General features: G+C 37.9%; 1 protein-coding gene across 1 annotated transcript in view; it reads left to right on the forward strand.

Annotated features, from left to right (window-relative positions):
* The window catches only part of RAB3GAP1 (RAB3 GTPase activating protein catalytic subunit 1), a 115,207-nt gene that overhangs the window by 41,649 nt on the left and 46,779 nt on the right, over positions 1-26,779 (forward strand). Inside the window, exons 6-10 of the mRNA XM_062185999.1 lie at positions 7,068-7,187; positions 8,991-9,156; positions 17,640-17,739; positions 25,133-25,214; positions 26,310-26,378. Of these exons, the coding sequence (XP_062041983.1) occupies positions 7,068-7,187; positions 8,991-9,156; positions 17,640-17,739; positions 25,133-25,214; positions 26,310-26,378 (537 nt within the window). The remainder of the gene's footprint in view (positions 1-7,067; positions 7,188-8,990; positions 9,157-17,639; positions 17,740-25,132; positions 25,215-26,309; positions 26,379-26,779) is intronic.

A 26,779-nucleotide genomic window follows, 5' to 3' on the forward strand; every position in this document is an offset into this window, starting at 1 on the left:
ACCCATTTTATGGGACTTTGTTACAGTAGTGATACAAACTAATACAGAAAGCATGAGAACTATAAATGCTTGGGGAGGCTGTACTCAGAGTGGGAAAAATACAGGAAAACATAGCTGAATTTAACTGAGGACAAAATTTGTATGTGTTTTTGTCTCTGTCCAGCCTTGTCTTTGGGCCGTAGAAAGCTTCAATTACACTTTATTGGTCCCCGCTAAGGAACAGCAGCAGTAAGCTAAAACACAGTCCAGAAGATGTCTTTTAAACTGTAGTTGAATAATTAGTATGGCTTTTAAAAGTGTTTGTCTTTGTGGTTACCATTTATTTACAGGGCCTCTGGTAGTGATGGTACAAAATGGTTGGCCATTTCTTCCTGGAAAAAAGTTAATAAATCCAGACACATTATTTTAAAATAACCATTTGTGGCATCTTTTCTTGTTGCTGTTCTTATTACCTCTCCTTTCCTTTGTAATCTGTGTTGGTGGAAACTGTAGCTTTCCAGTCTAGTCTGGCCACAGAAGCTACCAGCTCTGTTGCCTTATGGGTAGACATGATTCTCGGTAGAGGCAAAAATCTGTAGCTTTGCCAACTAAAAATAGCAGTTGGATGGAGAACAGGTGGGGAAAACATGAATCTTCGGTAGGCCAAGGTTACAGTCCCGGCTCCAGGCAAGTGGTGGCTTATTCAGAAGCTTAACAGAGAGATCCTGTATGAGAGCCATAGAAAGGTTGAGGTAGACTCTTCATGTCCTTGGATGACATGAAAACTACGTATATGCAGTGGAGATCTAAGAGAGCTCAAACATAACTGTAATGTTTGAAAGTAAAAGAATTCAGCAGGGTGCTTAGAAAGCAGAGCTGGGCTTATTGATTACAGTGCAAGGAAGCAGCAAGCAAGCACGTCAGGTAGGGGCTTACTACTGCTGTAATATGGAAATCTGTAATGTGTAATCAGGAAGTACATTTGTAGTCACAGTCTTTTCTTAGGGTGACTGTTGCCATATGCTTGCAAGGTGACATTGGGCAGCACAGCCAGAGGCAGTCCATTATAGTATGGACTACAGTGTAAGAAGCGTACTTCAACTACAATTATTTTCTCTGTTAGGTTTTTCTGTGGTGTGAGAGGTTTCCCCAGGTAGGTGATTTGTGTCTTTGCATGGAGCTGTGGAGGCTGATACTCACACCATTAGCTTAGGAGACTCCATCAAATACCTGGGGCCACCCTCCACAAGAACTGTTTTCAACTTAGAATGCATGGTACCATTGTGTTCTTATCTCTCCTTCCTTGCTATCATCTCCTTATTTCACAACATATAATGTTCTCCAGGTTCATCTATATTGTGACAGGACTTGATCTTTTTAGTGGCTGAATAGTATTCCACTCTGTATGTGTACCACAATTTCTTTTTTATAGAAAGCTTTTATTTAATAAATAAAAATTTCATAAGTACAACTTTGGGATTATAGTGGCTCTTCCCACCATACCCACCCTCCCACCCCCAAACCATCCCACCTCCTACTCCCTCTCCCATCCCATTCTTCATTAAGATTCATTTTTAATTATCTTCGTATACAGAAGATCAACTCTATACTAAGTAAAGATTTCAACAGTTTACACCCACACAGGCATACAAAGTATAAAGTACAGTTTGAAGACTAGTTTTACTGTTAATTCTCATAGTACAACACATTAAGGACAGAGGTCCTACATGGGGATCAAGTACACAGTGACTCCAGTTGTTGATTTAACAATTGACACTCTTATTTATGACATCAGTAATCACCCTAGGCTCTTATCATGAGCTGCCAAGGCTATGGAAGCCTCTTGAGTCCACAAACTTCGACATTATTTAGACAAAGCCATAATCAAAGTGGAAGTTCTCTCCTCCCTTCAGAGAAAGTTACCTCCTTCTTTGATGGTCCCTTCTTTCCCCTGGAATCTCACTCACAGAGATCTTTCACATAGGTCATTTTTTGCCAGTGTCTTGGCTTTCCATGCCTGAAATACTCTCATGAGCTTTTAAGCCATATCTGAATGCTTTAAGGGCTAATTCTGAGGCCAGAGTGCTGTTTAGGGCATTTGTCATTTAATGAGTCTGCTGTGTGTTCTGCTTCCCATGTCAGATTGTTCTCTCCTTTTTAATTCTATCAATTATTATTAGCAGACACTTGGCCTTATTTATGTGATCCCTTTGACACTTAATGATCAGTTATGTTCTTAAATCCCATGGCAAGTTTTTAGCTTTACCCTTAGGGTTAAGACCAAGGGAATGTGTGCTGAACTGTACATCTCTTCCTTCTCTTATATTTGTAACAGGGAACAATTTTCAATCGGATTTAAACACCTAAGAATAATTCTGTGTTAAGTAAAGAGTTCAACCAATGGTATTAAGTATAAAAAGAAAATACTAAAAAGAATAAAATAGTAAAGTGTTCCTTGACAGTCAGGACAAGGGCTGATCAAGTCATTGCTTCTCATAGTGTCAGTTTCAGTAATACAGGTTTCCTTTTAGGTGCTCGGTTGTCACAGATTAGAGAGAATATATGCTATTTGTCCCTTTGGGACTTGCTTATTTCACTCAGCATGATGTTTTCCAAATTCCTCCATTTTGCTGCAAATGACTGGATTTCTTTTTTCCTTTTTTTTTTTTTTTTAAACCACTGTGTAGTATTCTATAGAGTACATATCCCATAATTTCTTTATCCAGTCTTCCATTGACGGGCATTTAGGTTGATTCCATGTCTTAGCTATTGTGAACTGAGCTGCAATAAACATTGAAGTGCAGCTATCTCTTTTATTTGCCAATTTAATTTCCCTTGGGTAAATTCCGAGGAATGGGATGGCACGGTCATTTGGTAGGTCTATATCCAGTTTTCTGAGGTATCTCAAAACTGTCTTCCATAGTGGCTTTACCAGTTTGCATTCCCAACAGTGGATTAATGTGACTTTTTCCCCACATCCTCACCAGCATCTATTGTTTGTTTATTTCTGTATGAAAGCCATTCTAACAGGTTGAGGTGAAACCTCATCGTGGTTTTGATTTGCATTTCCCTGATGGCTAGTGATCCTGAACATTTTTCATGTGTCTGTTGGCCATTTGGATTTCTTCTTTTGAAAAATGTCTATTGAGGTCCTTGGCCCATCTCTTAAGTGGGTTGTTTGTTTTGTTGTTGTGGAGTTTCTTGATCTCTTTGTAGATTCTGGTTATTAATCCTTTATCAGTTGCATAATTTGCAAATATTTACTCCCATTCTTATGGTTTTCTTTTCACTTCCCTGAGTGTTTCTTTTGAAGTACAGAAACTTCTCAATTTGATGTAATCCCAGTTGTTAATTTTGGCTTTGGCTGCCTGTGCCTCTGGGGTCTTTACCAAGTAGTCTTTGCCTGTGCCTGTATGTTGCAGGGTTTTTCTAATGTCTCTAATAATTTGATGGTGTCAGGTTGTATATTTAGAACTTTAATCCATGTTGAGTGGATTTTTGTTTAAAGTGTAAGGTAGGGGTCTTGTTTCATACTCTGCAGGTGGAAATCCAGTTTTCCCAGCACCATTTGTTGAAACCAGAAATTGGTTTTAGCTCCTTGATCAAATATAAGTTGGTTGTAGATGTTTGGATTGATTTCTGGTGTTTCTATTCTGTTCCATTCGTCTATCCATCTGTTTTTGTACCAGTACTAGGTACTAGGCTGCTTTGATTATAACTGCTCTGTAGTATGTCTTAAAATCTGGTATTGTGATGCCTCCAGTTCTGTTTTTGTTGTATAAGATTGCTTTAGCTATTCGAGGTCTCCTGTGCCTCCATATGAATTTCAGCATCATTTTTTCCAGATCTGAGAAGAATGTCTTTGGTATTTTGATTGGGATCGCATTGTATCTGTAAATTGTTTTTGGAAGAATGGACATTTTGATGATATTGATTCTTCTAATCCATGAACATGGAAGATTTTTCCATCTTTTTTGTATCTTCTTCTATTTTTTTTCTTTTAAAGTTTTGTAATTCTCATCATAGAGATCTTTGACATCCTTGGTTAAGTTTATTCCAAGGTATTTGATTTTTTTTATAGCTATTGTGAATGGGATTAATCTTGGAAGTTCTTTCTCAGCCATGGCATTTTCTGTGTATACAAAGGCTGTTGATTTTTGTGTATTGATTTTATATCCTGCTACATTGCCCAACTCTTCTATGAGTTCAAGTAGTCTCTTAGTGGAGTTCTTTGGATCCGCTAAAGAAAGAGTATCATCTGTAAATAGGGGTAGTTTGACTTCTTCCTTCCCAATTGTATCCCTTTAATTTCTTTTTCTTGCCTAATAGCTCTGGCTAAAACTTCCAGTACTATATTGAATAACAGTGGTGAGAGTGGGCATCCACGTCTGGTACTGGATCTCAGTGGGAATGCTTCCAAACTTTCCCCATTTAATGTGATGTTGGCCATGGGTTTGTCATAAATTGCCTTGATTGTGTTGAGGAATGTTCCTTCTATACTCAATTTACTTAGAGTTTTCATCATGAAAGGGTATTGTATTTTATCAAATGCTTTCTCTGTATCTATTGAGATAATCATATGGTTTTTCTTTTGCAGTTTGTTAATGTGGTGTATCACATTGTTTGATTAGCAAATGTTGAACCATCTCTGCATACCAGAGATAAATCCCACTTGGTCTGGGTAGATGATCTTTCTGATATATTGTTGGATTCAATTGGCTAGAATTTTATTGAGGATTTTTGCATCTATGTTCATCAGGGAAATTGGTCTATAATTCTCATTTTCTGCTGCATCTTTTTCAGGTTTAAGAATTAAGGTGTTGCTGACTTCATAGAACTAATTAGGGAGGATTCCCTCCCCTTCAGTTGTTTTGAATAGCTTGAGAAGAATGGGAGTTAGTTCTTCTTTAAGTGTCTGGTAAAATTCAGCAGTAAATCCATCCAGACCTGGCCTTTTCTTTGTTGGGAGGGCCTTTAATACTGATTCAATTTCTGTCTTGGTTATGGGTCTGTTTAGGTTCTCTTCATGGTTCTATTTAGGTAGGTTGAGTGTGTCCAGGAATCTATCCATTTCTGATAGATTTCCCAGTTTATTGGCATACAACTCTTTGTAGTAATTTCCGATGACTTTTTATTTCTGTAGTGTCTGTTGTTACATTTACTTTACCTTCTCTAATTTTATTGATTGTGGAGTAATATATTCCAAGTGCTGAAAGAAAGAACTGTCAACTAAGAATTCTATGTCCACTGAAGATGTTTTTCAAAAATAAAGGTGAAATAGTGATGTCATATAAACAAAGACTGAGAAGTTGACTGGTTCGCACTAAAGGCAACAGACAAGAGGGAGGAGATGTACAATTTGGGACATGCTCAATTGGACTTGCCCCAAATGGTGGAGTTAGAAACGTGCCAGGGGATTCCAATACAATCCATCAAGGTGGCATGTACCAGTGCTAGCTACTTGGGCCCCTGCACCCACATGGGAGGCCAGGAGGAAGCAACTGGCTCCTGGCTTCGGATCGGCGCAGCGCGCCGGCCGTAGCAGCCAATTTGGGGGTGAACCAACAGAGCGAAGACCTTTCTCTCTGTCTCTCTCTCTCTCACTCTGACTGCCTAACTCTGCCTGTCAAATAAAAAAAAAAAAAAAGTAAATGTTCTTAATTATACATATCTAGAGAGTAAAATAAACTGGTAAGCAAGCAATACCTTTCATAAATTATTTTCATTTAAAAAAATTGTTAAGTGTGGGGCTAGCACTGTGATGTAGCAGGTAAAACTGCTTTCTGCAGTGTTAGCATCCTATATGGGTGCTGGTTCAAGTCCTGGCTGCTCCACTTCCGATTTGGCTCCCTGCTAATGCGCCTGGGAAAGCAGTGGAAGATGGCACAAGTCCTTGGGCCCCTGCATCAGTGTGGGAGACCTGGAAGAAGCTCCTGGCTTTGGATTGGCTGTGCTCTGGCCATTTGGCCATTTGTGGAGTGAACCAGCAGATGGTAGATCTCTCTTTTTTTCCCTCTCTCTTGATCTGTAACTCTGCCTTTCAGATAAATAAATCTTTAAAAAAAATTTATTATAGGTGATTTTTTTGGCCTAGTTGTTAAATCACTGGTTAGTACATCATGTCCCACATTTGAGCACCTGGATTTGGTCCTTGGCTCTGGCTCCTGATTTCAACTTCCTGCTAATGCAGACTGTGGGAAACAGTGGTGATGGCTCAAGTAGTTGGATTCTTGCCAGACATGTGGGAGATCTGGATTGAGTTCCTGGCTTCTGGCCTTGACCTCTGCCTGGTCTTTGGCCAAACTCTGTCCCTTACAGACATTTGGGAAGTGAACTAGTGGCTGGGAATTCTTTTCTGTGTGTGTGTGTGTGTGTGTCTGCCTCTCAAAAAAATTTAAAATATATAGATTAAATTAAAAATATATAGATTAAATTAAAAAATTTAAAGTATATAGATGATTGGATGGGAGAGAAATTTTTAGTAGTCAAGATTACCAAATAGACCTTACATATTTGTGATGTTTGGCAGCAAATTTGTGATTTTAGGTGACTAGGCAACTAAATGACAAGTTTTTGTTATTGTAGATGTTATAGCAAGAGCTAAGTTGTTTTCTGATAATTGTGTGACTCCTATTCTGTGTTATTGAGTGAAAGAACACAAGAATTCTTTAGCATATTAAGTAAACTTTTATACAGTAGATGTACATCATGACTGATAATTATTTTCCTGCCATTTAGGGACTTTCAAACATTACCATATTGAAAGACTAAGTACTGTCAGTGCTTGCTTTCTTTTATCTTGCAAACATATCTTTAAAGGTGAAACCATTATTTAACACTTTGTGATTTTATTAGATTGCTTCTAATTTGTCTAGAGAATAGAAGGGAGCTAGTAGGTAAATGAAGTTAGTGCTTCTTAACAAAAATTTAGAATGTTGTATATTCAGCTGCTATTGAAAAAAAAGAAACACCTGTTCATACTTTGGCTTGTTAAATTTCCTATAAGGAATTTTTTTCATGTTTTTCAGTGAGTGGACTTCTAGATCTTGAAGCTTTCCCCGTTCAATGTAGTGTTTCCTTTTTTTAAGGTATGGGCTGCGTGAATTTGTGGTGATTGCCCCTGCTGCACACAGTGATGCTGTTCTCAGTGAATCTAAGTGCAACCTTCTTTTGAGTTCTGTTTCCATTGCATTGGGAAACACTGGCTGGTAGGTGGACATTTTAAAATACCCAGGCTATACACTAAAAGCTATTTTTGATGATAACTTATGAAGGTACACTGTTGTAAATATTATATTTTAGGGGTAATTAGAAACAGTTCGTATACTTACATATTCTTATACTGGAATTTGGTGTGCAAGGACAGAATTAATAAAACCCTTATGGAGGTTATTCCTAAAGGGAATCTTAATGAAAAATTTGTTGAAATGGAGAATAAATAGTACTGTTTTTGTGCTTTGTTTTCAGAAACTTACTTTATTAAATTGTCTTCCCAAACAAATTTTAAAATGAGTAATTATAGGTTGGAATAACTTTTTCAAAATTTTCAAGTATTTTTAGATCCTGTTCTTAAATGGGTATATTTAAGAACATGAGGTTTGCTTAATCACTGTTTGGAAATTGTATTTAATATATATATCTAACAGACCAAGACACTCATAATTTTTAGAGTGGAGAAAAATTTATTTAAGTGGTTGTGATTTGTAGTCTATCCTAAGTGGATATAGTATGGACATTTTTTAAAAAAGAAATGATTAGGATGTTTACTAATATAACATTATTAACTCAGAAATGTATTGTTATTGTTCTTGTTATTCAAGATATTTATGTTCCAGAGAGTTGCCACAAACACTGAATTACCAACTTCTGAACCATTGATCACATGAGAAATAGAGAATTAGATTCTTGCAAGCCGGGTTAGATTCTTGCAAGCCTCTGGTCACATTTTGTCAACTAATTAATATATGTGGGTACTTTATAAAGTTTGTGGAAAAATGGAACTAAAAGGTAAGTTTATTTTGGTCCAGAAAATTCAAGTCCATGTGTAGTTTTTTTTAATAATACATATTTTCCCCAAATTTTTTAAAAAACACCTCGTATGTATGATTTTGAATTTTTTTGCACCAACCTAAACCTTTAATTCTTTCCACAACTTTTTGAAGTACCCTCATATAACTTTTTGTATTTCTGTTTAAATATTCTTTATCTCATGTATATATTGATTAATTAATAATTGAACTCCCAGCCAATAGTACTATAACCTACCTGAACAAAGCTTATCTAACTCCTGTAAGGCATATTATAACCATCTTTAACCTAGGAACACTACCTTCAACTATTGCTTTTGGGCCATTTTGAAGAGTGAAATTATAAACAAAAAACACAAGAAATGTAGCACCAGTAGATCATGAAAAGGGCACTTGTTTGAGAGCTAAAACAAGAAGGTAAAGAGTGTTCTTGTTTGCCCTTAGTTGGGAACATGGATGTTAAGTTAGGTAACTCTGATTTTGTGTGCAAATGACTGTGAAAATGCTATGCATATTGGTTTGGGATTTATAAATAAATTTTACTATTTAGTTTGCAACTTTGGAAATCTGTAAATAAGGAGGATCAATTCTATCTTTAAATGATAAACCATAAAATACTATTTTGCCATAATGTTGATTTAGTACATATTATTTAATACTTGTAAATAAAATACTTTATTATGAATTTGGAACACTAATATGATTGCTTTTATTCAGGAAAGTTTTCATTATGCTGTTGCATGATTTTACCCACTTAATGACAGTGTTCCTAGTAACGTACCATTATATGATCACTTCTTCAGTTTAGTAGTGTAAGGAGAAGGGAACAGTCTCTGATAAAAATATAGACCTGTGTTTTGTAGTGTTGGTTGTTTAGTGCTTTGAATATTTGAATTAGCATAATTTAACACAAGATAAATTTGATATTTGGATTATTCAGTGTTTAATGAACTTACATTCTATTCCTTTTTAATCATATCCTAGTCAGGTGCCACTCTTTGTGCAAATTCATCACAAATGGCGAAGAATGTATGTGGGAGAATGTCAGGGTCCTGGTGTCCGAACTGATTTTGAAATGGTTCATCTTCGAAAAGTGCCAAACCAGTATACTCATTTATCAGGTCTGCTGGATATCTTCAAATCAAAGATTGTGAGTTGTCATTGATACTGTCAGTCTTATCTGGGATGCACATAAAAGTACTCATTTGATGACTTTATGAAATTAAAGAAACATTTCTCTATAATATCAGTAATACAACTGATTAGAAGAAAGCTGTAATTGACTACATAAATTACTATGTGTATTTAAAGAAACAAAATACTTAAATGGATCTTTTTATTGAACTAATTTAGTCAAAGAAACAACTGGGTTTTTTTCCAGTTGTTCAGTCTGTCAACATTTATTGACTGTTCACTTCTACTCCTTATCCTTTAGAGGTAATATTGCCAGTCTCCCCAGCTTAGTGGGCTTTAAGTAGCTGCTCACTTGTTCAAACCTCTTGGAGACATGAACCTTTTTTTGGTTCTGAATTGCTTTTTTTTTTAACTTTGATTCAATTTGATTTGAGATAATCTGACTTGTATTCTGTAAGTGAGAACTGTAGGGTATATTGGGATGTGAAGAATATATCTCTAGTGTTCTATAAAAACACTGTCATAGGCCGGCACCGCGGCTCACTGCAGTGCCGGCACCCCGAGTTCTAGTCCCAGTTGGGGTGCTGGATTCTGTCCCGGTTGCTCTTCTTCCAGTCCAGCTCTCTGCTGTGGCCCGCGAGTGCAGTGGAGGATGGCCCAAGTGCTTGGGTCCTGAACCCACATGGGAGACCAGGAGGAAGCGCCTGGCTCCTGGCTTCAAATCAGCGCAGTGCGCCAGCCGTAGCAGCCATTTCAGGGGTGAACCAGCAGAAGGAAGAGCTTTCTCTCTGTCTCTCTCTCTTACTGTCTAACTCTGCCTGTCAAAAAAACCCAAAAAACAAAAAAAACAATATCATAAAGATGTGGAGGACTTGGACTTGCCTATGCTGCTCTGGGAGAAACATTAGGATTTAAGTTGATGTGCTATTTGTGAATACCTATAGAAAAGAGAATAAAGCTAGATAAACCTAGAGAAATATTACCCTTAGGTTATAAGGATGCCAGTTTAAATTTGGGTTATTTTAAGTGCTAAAGTTAATAAGTGATCAAACTTTTTATTTATTTTTTTTTATTTTTTGACAGGCAGAGTGGACAGTGAGAGAGAGAGAAAGGTCTTCCTTTACCGTTGGTTCACCCTCTAATGGCCGCTGAGACCGGCGCATCGCGCTGATCTGAAGCCAGGAGCCAGGTGCTTCTCCTGGTCTCCCATGTGGGTGTAGGCCAAGGACTTGGGCCATCCTCCACTGCACTTCCGGGCCACAGCAGAGAGCTGGCCTGGAAGAGGGGCAACCGGGACAGAATCCGGTGCCCCGACTGGGACTAGAACCCGGTGTGCCAGCGCTGCAGGCGGAGGATTAGCCTATTGAGCTGCGGCGCCGGCCAGTGATCAAACTTTTTAACAGTTTTTTATACATACAGTATTACTTTATTTTATTTTATATATTTTTTTATTTGAAAGGCAGAGTTAGAGGGAGACAGAAAAAGAGAAATCATCCATCTGCTGGCTCACTCCCTAAATGCTTGCAATGGCCAGGGGTAGGCCAGGCCAAAGCCAGGAGCCAGGAGCTTATCTGGGTCTCCCACATGGATGCAGGGACCTAAGCACTTATTCCATCTTCTGCTGCTCTCCAAGATGCATTGGGAGCTGGATCATAAGTGGAGCAGCCAAGACTTGAACTGGCACCCATATGAGATGCCTGTGTTGCAGGCAGTGGCTTAACCTGTTGTGCCACATCATCTGCTCCAAGTGATTGAACTTTCCTAATAAACTGACATTATATGATACATTGAACAGGGTATATCATTATCTATGTACCATTCATGCCAAAATGTTTAACTTAAATCAGGATGCAAGGAAGTGATCACATATTTCCAAAGTGATACTTACTTTGGAAAGTGACTGATCTAGACTTCAAAATGTCAGTGCCATGATAGGCAAAATAAAGGGTGGGAACTGTTTAAGGGAGACTAATGAGATCTGACAGCTAAATGCAGTACATAATTCTTGATTGGCTAGGTGATCCAAACAAAATAGTTGTAAGGACAAGATTAGGATAACTGTGACTATTTTAATATGGGCTATGTATTAGAAAATATCAGTGGATAAAGCATTTAGGGATGAGTGTTAAGAACTTATTTTTAAAAGGTTTAATCAAAATATTACATATATTGGCCGGCGCCGTGGCTTAACAGGCTAATCCTCCGCCTTGCGGTGCCAGCACACCGGGTTCTAGTCCTGGTTGGGGCGCCGGATTCTATCCCGGTTGCCCCTCTTCCAGGCCAGCTCTCTTCTATGGCCCGGGAAGGCAGTGGAGGATGGCCCAAGTGCTTGGGCCCTGCACCCGCATGGGAGACCAGGAGAAGCACCTGGCTCCTGGCTTCGGATCAGCACGATGTGCTGGCCGCGGCGGCCATTGGAAGGTGAACCAACGGCAAAAAGGAAGACCTTTCTCTCTGTCTCTATCTCACTATCCACTCTGCCTGTCAAAAATAAAAATAAATAAATAAATAAATAAAAATAAATAAATAAAAATATTACATATATAATAATTAACCAACTTGGTGAAAGTTACATGTTCACTGTACTGTAGTAGTTCCTTTATCAGAGGAGAATGCAGGTGTGATTAGTACCAAACCATATGTTTTTTCCTGTGCATACATACATACATACTTAGGCACAGTAAGAGATTAACAAAAATAAAGAACAATTATAACAATACAGTGTCAAGAAAGTCACATGAATGTGCCCCGTTTCTCAAATGTTCTTATTGTACTATTCTGATATCTTTTTGGTGCTGAGGTGAGCTGACACAGTGCTGTGGTTCACTGTGAGTTAACTGAAACTGGGGAAAGCGAAACCTGGGGTAAGAGAGAACTACTGAGTTTTCCAGCCTTTCTGAACGTTTGACAATTTTAAAAAGAAAAAAAAAAAAACTACGAAAAAAATGCTAAAATTTCTTTTTTAATAGGTATTATTTATTAGATATTTAGCATTAGAATTTATTGAGAAAAATTTGTTTTCAATGTTAAGGTGTTAATTAGTATAATGGTAGGAATAATACCACCCAGATAAATCCATTCGATGTTTTAAAAAAGTAATGCATGTACCAGGTTAGGAGATTTAAGTAAAGTAAAATATTCTTTTCATCCATTTCCTTACCTCAAAGTAACTGCTGTTAATAGATTCTTGTGGTATCTCCATTTAACAAAATCATAAAAGCATATATATTTTAGAGGGTTCCACGTATATACCTAATTTTCTTTCTTTTTTTTTTTTTTTTAAGATTTATTTATTTTGCTTGAAAGTCAGTTACCCAGAGAGAGAAAAAGAGGCAGAGAGGGAGGTCTTCCATCTGCTGGTTCACTCCCCAATTGGCCGCAAGGAATGGAGCTGTGCCAATCCGAAGCCAGGAGCCAGGAGCTTCTTCTGGGTCTCCCACATGGGTGCAGGGGCCCAAGGGCTTGGGCCATCTTCCACTGTTTTCCCAGGCCATACAGAGAGCTGGATAGGAAGTGGAGCAGCCGGGTCTCAAACCTGTGCCAATATGGGATGCTGGCACTGCAGGCGGCGGCTTTACCCGCTACTCCACAGCACCAGCACCTATAGCTAATTTTCTTTTCAAAGGTCTTCTGGGCTGTGAGGTATTGTAAGTATTGCTTAATTCTGCATGTAGTATTATGGGAAATTTTTTAAAAGGTGGGCATGTGTTAATTTCTACTTCATTAGTCTTCTTTTTCACTGATTAGAAGTCCTCAATTTTATTTAAAATTTTTAGGTCAAGGGGCCAGCACTGTGGTGTAGTGGGTTAAAGCCCTGACCTGAAGCGCCACCATCCCATTTGGGCACTAGTTCTAGTCACGGCTGCTCCACTTCAGATCCAGCTCTCTCTATGGCCTGGGATAGCAGTAGAAGATGGCCTAAGTCCTTGGGCCCATGCACCCACGAGGGAGACCCGGAAGAAGCTTCTGGCTTTGAATCAGCACAGCACCGGCTGTTGTGGCCTTTTGGGGAGTGAGCCAGCAGATGGAAGACCTCTTTCTGTCTCTACCTCTCTCTGTAACTCTCTTTCAAATCAATAAAAATAAATCTTAAAAAAATTTTTTTAGGTCAAATTTCTGGCCAGATGCATATATTCAGTTTGTTCTTTCTTTTTGAGAACACATTAATAAATATTGTTTTATGATCCTTTTGTCACAACTCTGGGTAGCTGACTTTCTGTGTTTTGTTTTAAGATTTTATTTATTTGAGAGAGAGTTACAGACAGAAAGAAAGGTTTTCCATCCTCTGGTTCACTTCCCAAATGGCCACAACAGCTGGAGCTGGGCCAGTCTGAAGCCAGGAGCCAGGCGATTCTTACAGGTCTCCTGTGCGGGCGCAAGGGCCCAAGCACTTGGGCCATCTTCCACTGCTTTCCCAGGCCATAAGCAGAGAGCTGGATCAGAAGAGGCCCATGGACCAGCACTGTGGCATAGCGAGTAAAGCCGCCACCAGCATCCCATATGGGCGCCGGTTCATGTCCTGGCTTTTCTACTTCCGATCCAGCTCTCTTCTTTGGCCTGGGAAAGCAGTAGAAGATGGCCTAACTCCTTGGACCCTTGTACCCACCTGGGAGACCTGGAAGAAGCTCCTGACTAGTGGCTTCGGATCGGCACAGCTTTGGCTGTTGCTGCCTATTGGGAAGTGAACCAGAAGATGGAGGACCTCTCCCTCTCTTTCTGCCTCTCCTTCTCTCTAACTCTGACTTTCAAATAAATAAATAAATCTTCTTTAAAAAAAAAAAAAAAAAAAAAAAAGAGCAGCTGGGACTGGAACCAGTGCCCATATTTGATGCCAGCACTGCAGGCGGAGGCTTAGACCCCTATGCCACGGTGCTGACCCCATGAATTTCTGTGTTTTGAAACCAGGGATTATCTTGATCTGTGGAGTTTGACTTACATTTTGGCTGTTTATAGTTATACGCTTAAAAAAAGGATTCCTAATCTGCTGCTCGTCACGAGGCAGCAGGTCTGATAGAGCTCCTCAGGGCCAGCCTGGGGAGCTCAGGGGCCAAGCGGGATGATGTTAAAGTTTTTGACAAACAATATGACAAACTGATGTAGTTTTAACAAAACTCTCTTTTTCATATAGTTTAGGGTGAATTGTAGTACAATAGTTGAGACCTGGTTGGGTACATCAGGAGTTTTGCCTGTTTAAAGCTACCTAATATATGAACCTCCTCCTTTACTAGCTTTATAAAAATTACGTTTTAACATCTATTTTATGTGTTCATTGAGACTGATGTTTCTTTTCCCTCACACAATAATTCCAGCCCACCTGGTAGCCAGTGGCTTCCAATAAAGCCAAGCAGGTGTGCCTTCCCTAGTGTATGGCTTAAGCCGAGGGGCTTGCAGTGCCCTCACCCTGGTCAGAGTCCTTTTGGTTCCATTGAATGCAGTCGATCATCGCCTTTGTCACCCTGGAAGCTCAGCAGACATGTTCCTTAAGCTCCACTTAGCCCTTCAGATTTTGTTTTCTAGGAACCACAGAGATAACGCATTTCATGTTTGAGCCTCGCTGTTTCTTTAGGGAATCTCTATAGTTACCTGCATTGCTTTGTGACTGGAGCAGAGTGACTGTGTTATGGCTTCTAGACCATTTGCACCTTACTGTGGGTGCACACTTATTTTTTATCTACACCTGAATAAAAACTTGCTAGAATCTTACCTTGCTTGCCTAGGACATGGCAACCCCAAATTAGCTTTTATGTGGTTATCTACCTTATATTCTAAGTTCATATTAGGTTAATATTCAGATAAAGCTACTGTAGTGACATTTATGGATGCTACTGCTGAGCTAAATGTCACTCCTTTACTATCTGAAGTGGTTTGTAGACCAGCAGCATTAGCAACACATGGAAATGAATTAAATATTGAGAATGGTATTGAATCTGCATTTTCCCTAGATGATTCCTATATACATTTATACCCTATTCTACTTAGTATAGATTAATCATTATGAAGAGAAAATGAGATCATAGGATGTTTGGATGATATTTTTATGATTTTTGGTGAATTTAAAGATAAATCTAAGTTCTCTTTTGTTAACTGATTTGTTTATATAGTCTGTTTTGCATGAGTGACCTATTTGTCTTAGTCTAAATTCTGATTAAGTATTCAAGACTGGCTGTAATTTTTTTTTAAAGATTGTATTCTCAAACCTAGTCTTAATATTATTTAAAAAGTGAGTTGGGGACCAGCATTTTAAGCCACTGCCTGCAATGCTGGCATCCCATACAGACACCAGGTTTGCGTCCTGGCTGTTCAACTTCTGACCCAGCTCCCTGCTGATGTGCCTGGGAATGCGGCAGAGGATGGCTCAAGTGCCTGGGCTCCTACACCCATGTGGGAGACCCAGATGAAGCTCCTGGATCTGAGGATGGAAGATCTCTCTCTGTTTCTCCTCCCCTCTCTCTCTAACGCTGCCTTTCAAATAAAATATCTTAAGAAAAAAAAAAAAAAAAGTTCATGGAGAATGAAATTAAAAGTTAGCTAAAAATTAAAAAAAAAATTTTTTTTAAAGTGAGTTGGGGTTGGGAATTTAGCCTAGCAGTTAAGACGCCTTCCTTCCATGTCAGAGTAACTACATTCAGTTTCCAGCTCTGCCTCCTCCAGCTTCCTGCTAATGCAGACCCTGGGAGGCTGTGGTGATGTCTCAAGTAATTGTATTCTGCCACCCACATGGAAGACTTAGATTGCATTTCTAGCTCCTGGCTTTAGTCTTCCCCTGACACCCCCATCCCAGCCCCTACCATTGTGGGCATTTAGGAAGTGAACCAGCAGGTGAGGAAATGTTCTCTCTAAGCTCTCTCTCTCAAATGAATAAGTGAATTTGGAAAATAAAAAAAAGTGAGTCACCTTTTTTTCTCCCCACATTGAATGTGTCTGAAATGAATAGTATTAAACTATTTCATAATTTAAATTGTAAAAGATATTTTGAAAGAATATTTTTGCTTTATGTTATTTAATATCTCCTCTCATTAGTAGTAGCAGTATTGTGTAAGCTGCCTTATTTTAAAGTAATTTGCTCAGAGATATTGTTTTTAAAGCATTTTTAGCTTTACAGCCTTTTCATCAGATGAAAACATTTATGGAAGCAGTAATACAGAATTATGAAAATGCCTTATACACATAAATTCATAAACATTTATAATGATTCTTTGAATAGTTTACTTTTCCAATTTTTAAAATTGAGTCTGACATTTGCTAATACTATTTCTTACTATATGTTCTTCCTTTTTGATCATTCCTAATTCATCTTTTGAGTGAGAATTTCTTTCATAAAAATAAAAAAGATATATTTATTTATTTGAAAGCCATGTTACACAGAGAGTAGGAATCTGCTGCCTTACTTCCCAAGTGGCTGCAGTGCCAGGGCTGGGCCAGGCAGAAGCCCAAAGCTGGAAGCTTTATCTGGATCTCCTATGTGGGTACAGGGGCCCAAGTACCTGAGCCGCCTTCTGCTTTCCCAGGCATATTAGCAGGGAGCTGGATTGGAAGGGAAGCAACTAGGACTGGAACTGGTACCCATATGGGATGCAGCAGCTTAACCCACTACACCACCACGCTGGCCCCTGTCCATTAATATATTTTAAAGATTTTATTTATTTGAAAGGCACAGTGATAAAAAGTGACCTTCCATTTGCTAGTTTATTCCCCAAATGGTCATGACAGTTGGAGCTGGGCCAGGCCAGAGCCAGGAGCCAGGAACTCCATCCAGGTGTGCCATGTGGGTGGCAGGGGCCCAAGTACTTGGACCACCTCACACTTCCTTCCCAGGCACATTAGCAGGGATCTTGACTGGAGGCAGAACAGCACTCCAGTAAGGTATGCCAGTGTTGCAGGCAGGCAATGGCTTAACCCAGTATATCACAATACCACCACTTTTCCTTTTTTTTTTTTTTTTTTTTTTTAAAGATTTATTTATTTTATTTGAAAGGTTTACAGAGAGTCAGAGGTAGAGAGAGTGAGTGAGAGGTCTTCAATCTGCTGAGTCACTTCCTAAATGGCCGCAGTGGCCGGAGGTTCGCCGATCCAAAGCCGGGAGCTAGGAGCTTCCTCTGGGTCTCCCATGAGGGTATAGGGCCCCAAGGACTTGGGCCACCTTCCACTGCTTTCCCAGGCCATAGCAGAGAGCTGGATTGTTAAGTGGAACATCCGGGACTCATATGGGATGCGGACACTGGAGGTGACAACTTTACCCACCACGCCATTGCACCAACCCCCTCCCCCTTTCCATTTTTAATGGCTAGATTACACACACTATTGTGTAACACTATAAACTGAAAATCCATGTTTCGTAATGGTTGTATTTTACCTATTCCTTAAGTTTGAAATTTTGTTGTCGAATTTAATAGAATAAGAGTACTCACATTAAAATGGTATTATCTTTGCGTACACTGAATTTAATAGAGTAAGAGTACTCACGTTTTATATGGTATTGTCTTTACGTTTGTTTTCTAGGGATGTCCTTTAACTCCACTGCCTCCAGTAAGCATTGCTATTCGATTTACCTATGTACTTCAGGATTGGCAGCAATATTTTTGGCCTCAGCAACCTCCAGGTGAGATCATGTAGAACTGTATTTAACTTACTGAATATAAATAGAGAAGAAAGAAAATATGTTCAGAAATTAAAATTGCTTAGCTATTTCAAAGCTTTACTGTAGAAGTATTTGTAATTCATTTTTTTTATCTTTATTAGGTAAAGATTTCAACATTTTGCCCATATAGCAACATCAAGTGAAAAAACTACCATTGGATTACTAATTATAGCATTAAATAGCAATGTACAGCACATTAAAGACAGAGATCCTACAATTCATTTAAAATGTAATATTGCTGCTTTCATTGCCTTGTCATTTTTTCTCTTAAAGAAAAGTTCTGTAGGTTTTCTACAGATAATATTCCTTGGTATTTGACAATCTGTCTTGGGAAGCTAATATAATTTTAAAGCATCCCCTACTATAGAACATCATGTACTGTAAATTCTTAGGTAGTGAATGATTAAAATGTCTGGTTTTAGAATTTCATAAAAGAAGTCATTCATAAGCTGAGAAACAGATATGCAGAAAACCTCATAGAGAATAGAGTTTGAACAAAAGGGCTAAATAAGGAAGGCAATGAAGAAAAATAATACGTATACACACACATTGGGAAACAAAAGGATATTTAACTTGCAACATCATGGCAGGCACTTGGCCTAGCAGTTAATACACTGGTTGGGGCACCTGCATCCCAGTTTGGAGGGCCTGAGTTCCAGTCTTTACTCCACTGTCTATTCCAGCTCCCTTCTAATACACAGACTGTGAGAGGTTGTAGATGTTGGCCTAAGTAGCTGGGTCCCTGTCAACCATATGAATTCCTCACTGATAGCTTACACCAGACCGTTGGGACATTAGGGGAGTGAGCCAGCAGATCAGAGTTCTGTGTCTGCCTGTTTCTATCTCTCAAATAAATAAAATAGTGAGAAAGCTTTAAAAATATATTCAAAATTAATTTGCCTGCTTAGATATTGATAAAGGAATTTAATCAGTTTTTAATTACTCATTTTAATTAATCATTAATTGTTAGCCTGTGATAGGCCAGGCTTTGCCAAGGACAGGCTTTGCCAAGGACACAAATATGAGTAAGACATGACCTAAATTCTGGAAAATTATAAGGATTTTATTTTCTTAAACATTTTTCGGTCTATCTCCTCCAAAGAGATATGAAATAGTATTTTTTTCTGTTCATTTTTCTCTACCAGTTAAAATCAAATGTAATATGTGTTTTCATTTCATGGTGCCTGGGGAAAATTTAATTGTAGCATGAACTCCAGCTCTTGCTAGTTTTAAGTGAAATTGCCAAAATAAATAGAAATGTGGAATATTTCTGGGCTCACACAGCTTCTGGGACACTTCAATTTCTAGGGCTGCTGATCCAGTGCCTTTCACAAGCATTTGATTTTTCAAACGTCTCTTGAAAACAAATAAAACCTCATATAGCTTCAAATGTGTGTACTGTTAGGATGTAAGGGTGGAAAAGGATACATAAAATGAGCTCCCAAAAAGTACTCATCATCTCTCTCCCCACCAACCCAGAAATAATGTATGCTTAGGTACTAAATTTTGTTGTTTCTTTGGTCATAAAAGTCCAGTATTATGCATGGGGGAAGATGAGGTCTATTCTCCCTACTTGCCTATGTGAAAGGAACAGGTTTTTTTTTTTTTTTTTTTTGTTTTGTTTTGTTTTGGTTTTTTTTTGCAATATTTAGGAGATAACATGGAGTTGACTTTTGATCAAAGGGCAAAGTTGATAGTCTGAAGTTAAAGTGGAAGCCTTTGGTGGCAATGAAAAGATTAGTAGTTTCAAATGAAGCAGAATATCTTTTCATGAAGTTCAGAATATCACCCTAGAATTCCTCAACTGAAATATAGCGTCCTCAGAACTTTTATAGAAAATGCAAATTGTGAAAAAAACCTGTGTATGGATTTCAAAAAAGTTTTTGCAACAAAATAAATTGATCTTTGCATTCTGTCTTTAAAAAAAAGAAAGAAAGAAATTTCAATATCTACTCCAGCTTTTATTCTTTCTAAGGCCTCTATTAAACAATTTTAAAGATTTCCCATGTTGATATGGTCTGCTAATGATTGAAGATGCCCAAGAGCTGGAATCCAACATTACAGTTTTGATTACCAAGACGGTCTCTGTTAGTGTTCTATTGAAAGATTTGGATTGAAAGGCCATAAAAATTCTTGTGTTTTTTTATTTATTTTTTTTTAATTTTTTTTTTTTACTTTTATTTAATGAATATAAATTTCCAAAGTACAGCTTATGGGTTACAATGGCTTCCCCCTCCCAAAACTTTCCTCCCACCCACAACCCTCCCCTTTCCCGCTCCCTCTCCCCTTCCTATCACATCGTGATTCATTTTCAATTCTCTTTATATACAAAAGATCAGTTTAGTATATATTAGGTAACGATTTCAACAGTTTGCCCCCATATAGCAACACAAAGTGAAAAAAAAAATACTGTTGGAGTACTAGTTATAGCATTAAATAAGAGTGTACAGCACATTAAAGACAGAGATCCTACATAATATTTTTTTAAAAATTAATTAATTTTCTATGCCATTTCCAATTTAACACCAGGTTGTTTTTTTTTTTTTCATTTCCAATTATCTTTATATACAGAAGATCGATTCAGTATATAATTAGTAAAGATCTCATCAGTTTGTACCCACGCAGAAACACAAAGTGTAAAAATACTGTTTCAGTACTAGTTATAGCATCACTGCACATTAGACAACACATTAAGGACAGATCCCACATGGGATGTAAGTACACAGTGACTTCTGTTGCTGACTTACCAATTTGACACTCTTGTTCATGGCGTCAGTAATCTCCCTAGGCTCTAGTCATGAGTTGCCAGGGCTATGGAAGCCTTTAGAGTTCGCTGACTTTGATCTTATTCCGATAGGGTCACAGTCAAAGTGGAAGTTCTCTCCTCCCTTCAGAGAAAGGTACCTCCTTCTTTGATGGCCCCGTTCTTTCCCCTGGGATCTCACTCACAGAGATCTTTCATTTAGGTCTTCTTCTTTTTTTCTTTTCCATGGTATCTTGGCTTTCCATGCCTGCTATACTCTCATGGGCTCTTCAGCCAGATCCGAATGCCTTAAGGGCTGATTCTGAGGCCAGAGTGTTGTTTAGGACGCTGCCATTCTATGAGTCTGCTGTGTATCCCACTTCCCACGTTGGATCTTTCTCTCCCTTTTTGATTCTATCAGTTAGTATTAGCAGACACTTGTCTTGTTTGTGTGATCCCTTTGATTCTTAGACCTATCCAAGCCATCGAATGTGAACTGAAATTGATCACTTGGACTAGTGAGATGGCATTGGTACATGCCACCTTGATGGGATTGTATTGCAATCCCCTGGCACATTTCCAACTCCATCATTTGGGGCAAGACTGATTGTGCATGTCCCAAATTGTGCATCTCCTCCCTCTTTTTTTCCACTCTGAAATTTAACAGGGATCACTTTTCAGTTAAAATTTAAACACCTAAGAATAATTGTGTGTTAATTACTGAGTTCAACCACTAGTACTAGAACAACAACAACAACAAATACTAAAAAGGATAAAGTATTACATTGTACATCTAGAGTCAGGACAAGAGCTGATCAGGTCATTGTTTCTTATAGTGTCCATTTCACTTCAACAGGTTTCCCCTTTGGTGCTCAGTTGTCGCCGATCAGGGAAAACAAATGATATTTGTCTCTTTGGGACTGGCTTAATTCACTCAGCATGATGTTTTCCAGATCCCTCCATCTTGTTGTTTTTATTTTTTGACAGGCAGAGTGGACAGTAGAGAGAGACAGAGAGAAAGGTCTTCCTTTTGCCCTTGGTTCACCCTCCAATGGCCGCCGCACCGCGCTGATCCGATGGTAGGAGCCAGGTGTTTCTCCTGGTCTCCCATGGGGTGCAGGGCCCAAGCACTTGGGCCATCCTCCACTGCACTCCCTGGCCACAGCAGAGAGCTGGCCTGGAAGAGGGGCAACCGGGACAGGATCGGTGCCCCGACCGGGACTAGAACCCAGTGTGCCGGCGCCGCAAGGCGGAGGATTAGCCTAGTGAGCCGTGGTGCCGGCGCCATAAAAATTCTTAACATTTTCATGTGAAGAGTCTTTGGGTGATCACTGATGGCATACATAAGAGTGTTACTTGTTAAATTAACAAGAGTCACTGTGCACTAACTTCCCATGTAGGACCTCTGTCCTCAAAGAGTTGTATTATAATTATGTCTAAGTGCTAGCAAAAGATGTATCATTCTTGGGTGCTTCTTTAAAGTTAACTAAGTTTCTAACGATAATGAAATTAACTTCAAGATGCAATGACTTTGAACAGCCCTTGTCTTGACTGTTGAGTAACAGTTTTTTGTTTTTCTTTTTTTCTTTTTTTTTTTTTCGTGCAAATTGTTGAACTCTATACTTGGTATAGAGTTGGTCTTCTGTGTATAAAGTTAATTGAAAATGGATCTTAGTAGAGAATGGGACTGGGAATGGGAGGGGGATGTGGGGGAGAGGTGAGAGAGTGGGTGGGTAGGTGAGTATAGTGGGAAGAATCACTATATTCCTAAAGTTGTACTTATGAAATGCGTGAAGTCTGTAGTCCTTAAAAGGTTTCTTTGGGGGGAAAATAAATAAATATACATTAAAAAAAAACAATAAGGAAAAGGGACTGATATGTAAGTTAGACACTGTGGTTAGCATTTTATATCCTATTTTGTGTAATTTTCATTTTACATGAGATAGGAATTATGTTTCTTAGATATACATGTTTCTTAAGAGAATATAAATTTCTTTAAAGTAACTGGCCCAAGGTCAAATGGCCACCAAGTCATAAAGTTTGCATTTGAACTCTAGTCAAACTCCAGATCTCCTGTTCTTTTTATCCTGTAATGTTACTTCTCAAGTTTTAATTCAGTTAAAATTTTTGTACTGTTATATTTCAGTAATAATTTTAACATACTAATTTATAAAAATGTGCTTATTGTAAATTTTGAAGCTTTTAAAAATTCACGTCTTGCAGTAATGCTAATCATTATGATCATTATTATTGTAACCATTCTTTAGTTGGGAAAAGGAAAAAACTGGACCTAAGAAAACTTACTGAGTCAAGTAATCAAGCCATATTAAAGACTGATTTTAAAAACTTAGAATATTAATAAATGGCAAGCATGATTTTAACAAATCTGGGGAGTGTTTGTAACTCAACAGTAGACTTTAATTTTAGGAATTCCTGGTATAAATTGTCAAAAGCCATCATCTGTATTATTTCAGGGAGAAATACATCCTTTGAATGTCTTTAAGAAGTATTTATTACTACCTCAGGAGGGATGTACTAATGGGGTTGATGTACCCACTAAATTCTCTGATTTCAGATTCTATTTATAATTTAAAGGAGAATTTTTCTTGAACTTTAAATTTTCCATCTGCTGTCATCCAATGTAGAATTTTATTAATTATGACAAATTTGCTAATTTGTTATTCAGAAATTATTGACAGCAAAACTGATGAATGTGGCTTGATAATTAAATTTTAAATCCTAGATAATCTTTCTTTTTAGATGATATTAATCATATTCTTAGAAAATATGGAAAGGTTATAGGGATAATATCCTCTTATGTAATATTTAAGGAAATTTTAGAAGGATAAAAGTTAGAAGGCATGACTTGAATGAAACAATGCAAAAATAAAGAATAAATGTACCTTCTTACTTAATGTTCTTGTTAGTGGGTGAAGCCTTTAATATTTGACTGTATGTGTTCCATAATAAATGCTTTTGGGGTTGGTGCTATGACACAGCTAGTTAAAGCCCCATTTTGGGAATGAAGACCTCTCTCTCTCTCTCTTTCTCTACACTTCTGCCTTTCAAATAAATAAAAAATAAATTAAATTAAATGCTATCTTGGCTTTCCATGCCTGCTATACTCTCATGGGCTCTTCAGCCAGATCTGAATGCCTTGAGGGCTGATTCTGAGGCCAGAGTGTTGTTTAGGACATCTGCCATCCTATGAGTCTGCTGTGTATCCCACTTCCCATGTTGGATCTTTCTCTCCCTTTTTGATTCTATCAGTTAGTATTAGCAGATACTTGTCTTGTTTGTGTGATCTCTTTGACTCTTAGACCTATCAGAGCTATCAATTGTGAGCTGAAATTGATCACTTGGACTAGTGCGATGGCATTGGTACATGCCATCTTGATGGGATTGTGTTGGAATCCCCTGGCACATTTCTAACTCCACCATTTGCGGCCAGTCCGATTGAGCATGTTCCAAATTGTTCATCTCCTCCCTCTCTTTTTCCACTCTTAGATTTAACAGGGATCACTTTTCAGTTAAAATTTAAACACCTAAGAATAATTGTGTGTTAATTACTGAGTTCAACCAATAGTACTAGAACAACAACAACAACAACAAATACTAAAAAGGATAAAGTATTACATTGTACATCTAAAGTCAGGACAGGAGCTGATCAGTTCATTGTTGCTTATAGTGTCCGTGAGTGAGATCCCAGTGGAAAGAACGGGGCCATCAAAGAAGGAGGTACCCTTCTCCGAAGGGAGGAGAGAACCTCCACTTTGACTATGACCCTATCGGAATAAGATCAAAGTCAGCGAACTCTAAAGGCTTCCATAGCCCTGGCAACTCATGACTAGAGCCTAGGGAGATTACTGACGCCATGAACAGGAGTGTCAAATTGTTAAGTCAGCAACATGAGTCACTGTGTACTTACACCCCATGTGGGATCTGTCCCTAATGTGTCATCTAAAGCCAAGTGATGCTATGACTGGTACTGAAACAGTATTTTTATACTTTGCATTTCTGTGTGGGCCCAGACTGATGAGGTCTTTTCTAATTATATACTGAAGTGATCTTCTATATATAAAGAGAATTGGAAATGAAAAAAAAAAAAAAAAACAACCTGGTGTTAAAATGGAAATGGCATAGAAAATTAATTAATTTGAAAAAAAAATTATGTAGGATCTCTGTCTTTAATGTGCTGTACATTGCTATTTAATGCTATAATTAGTAATCCAATGGTAGTTTTTTCACTTGATGTTGCTATATGGGCAAAATGTTGAAATCTTTACCTAATATATACTAAACTGATCTTCTGTATACAAAGAGAATTGAAAATGAATCTTTACATGAATGGAAGGGGAAAGGGAGCAGGAAAGGGGAGGGTTGCGGGCGGGAGGGAAGCTATGGGAGGGGGGAAGCCATTGTAACCCATAAGCTATACTTTGGAAATTTATATTCATTAAATAAAAGTTTAATAAAAAAAAAATAAATTAAATTAAATGCTTCTAAAGCTATAGTTTTCCATAACGCTTAACCTAAATAGATTAGATTATTATTTGTCTTTTTCCTCTTTTTTTTTGTGCCAAATACTAGAATAATGTTTCTTTTGTTTAGATATAGATGCCCTGGTAGGAGGAGAAGTTGGAGGCTTGGAGTTTGGCAAGTTACCATTTGGTGCCTGTGAAGATCCTATTAGGTAAGATCCCATTAGGTAATTAGATTTTCAGCCTATCTTAAATTTTTGGATCATTTTAAATTCATATTGATTTTATAGTGCTTTATGATACTGTGAACTATTGTAATGAGTACAGTGCTGGAAATTTATAACTACCCCTGCTTTCTTTATTGCATTTACAAGACTTTTGGAAATGTAGTATTCATTTACCATAAGAATTTGGCCAACTGTAGTCTTTGGGCCAGACCTGGCCAGTAGCCTGTTTTTATATGGCTAGTGAGCTCAGAATGATATTCACACTTTAAGGATTATTTAAAAACAAACAAGAAGAAGAAGAAGACAATGTAACAGAGCCTGTACATGGTTCACAGTGCCTAAAGTACTTATCCTGGTTCTTTGTAGAAAGTTTTCCAACTCCTGATGTATAATATGAATTTTCGAAATTGAGAGACAATTCACTGACCATAAAATTTATCATTTTAAAATGTGTAATTTAGTGGTTTATAGTATTTAGAGAGTTTGTACAATCATCACCACTGTACAATTCCAGAGCATTTTCATTACCTCAAAAAGAAACTCTTCACCTTTTAGACATAATCCCAATTTCCATAATCTTTCTGGCTCCTCCAACTCTAGGCAAACATTAATCTTTCTGTCACTGTGGATTTGCTTGCTCTGGACATTTCATGTAAATGGAGCCATACAAAATGTGGACTTTGGTTTTTTTATTTAAGCGTAGTGTTTTTGAGGTTCATCCATGTTGTAGCCTGACTCAGTATTTCATTGCTTTTTATGACTGTAAATATGCCATTGGATGGATATACTGTATAACACATTTTGTTGATCCATTCATGTTTGCATTATACTTTTGGTTATTATGTGTAACATGACTTTTTAATGTCTGGAAAACATTAATTTCATATGAATGTGGTACCATTTGCTAAACCAGTTGTTTTCAGTTCCTTGTTTTATAAGTAACACCACTTTTATCGGACTTGCATGTACATTTTTGGTTATATCTTTGGAATGTATTTCTAGAAGTTGAATTAGTGTATCAGGACTATATGTATAATATGTTAAAGCTTGTAGATATATTTTATGTTTTGTTTATTTTAGTGAACTTCATTTAGCAACTACATGGCCTCATCTCACTGAAGGAATCATTGTAGATAATGATGTTTATTCGTAAGTATGTTAATGGTAATATGTTGAGATTAAAAAGCTTAAACAGAATAATTGCAAAGTGGTTAAAAATTTTCCTTTTTTTGTTTACATCAGTTTCTGATGAGATTAGATGATTTTTCTTTTCTTTTTTTAATATTTATTTATTTGAAAGAGTTACACAGAGAGAAAGAAAGAGAGAGAAAACTTCTATCCTCTGGTTCACTCCCCAGATAGCCACAACAGCCCAGGCTGAGCCATGCCAACACCAGGAGCCAGGTGCTTCATCTGGATCTCCCATATGGGTGTCAACCGCCCAAACACTTCTGCTGCTTTTCCCAGGCCATTAGCAGGGACCTGGACCAGAAGTAGAGTAGCCAGGACACAAACCAGCACCCATATGGGATGCCAGCATTGCAGGCAGC

This window comes from Lepus europaeus, chromosome 1 (assembly GCF_033115175.1).
Source record: "Lepus europaeus isolate LE1 chromosome 1, mLepTim1.pri, whole genome shotgun sequence".
Lineage (NCBI taxonomy): Eukaryota > Metazoa > Chordata > Mammalia > Lagomorpha > Leporidae > Lepus > Lepus europaeus.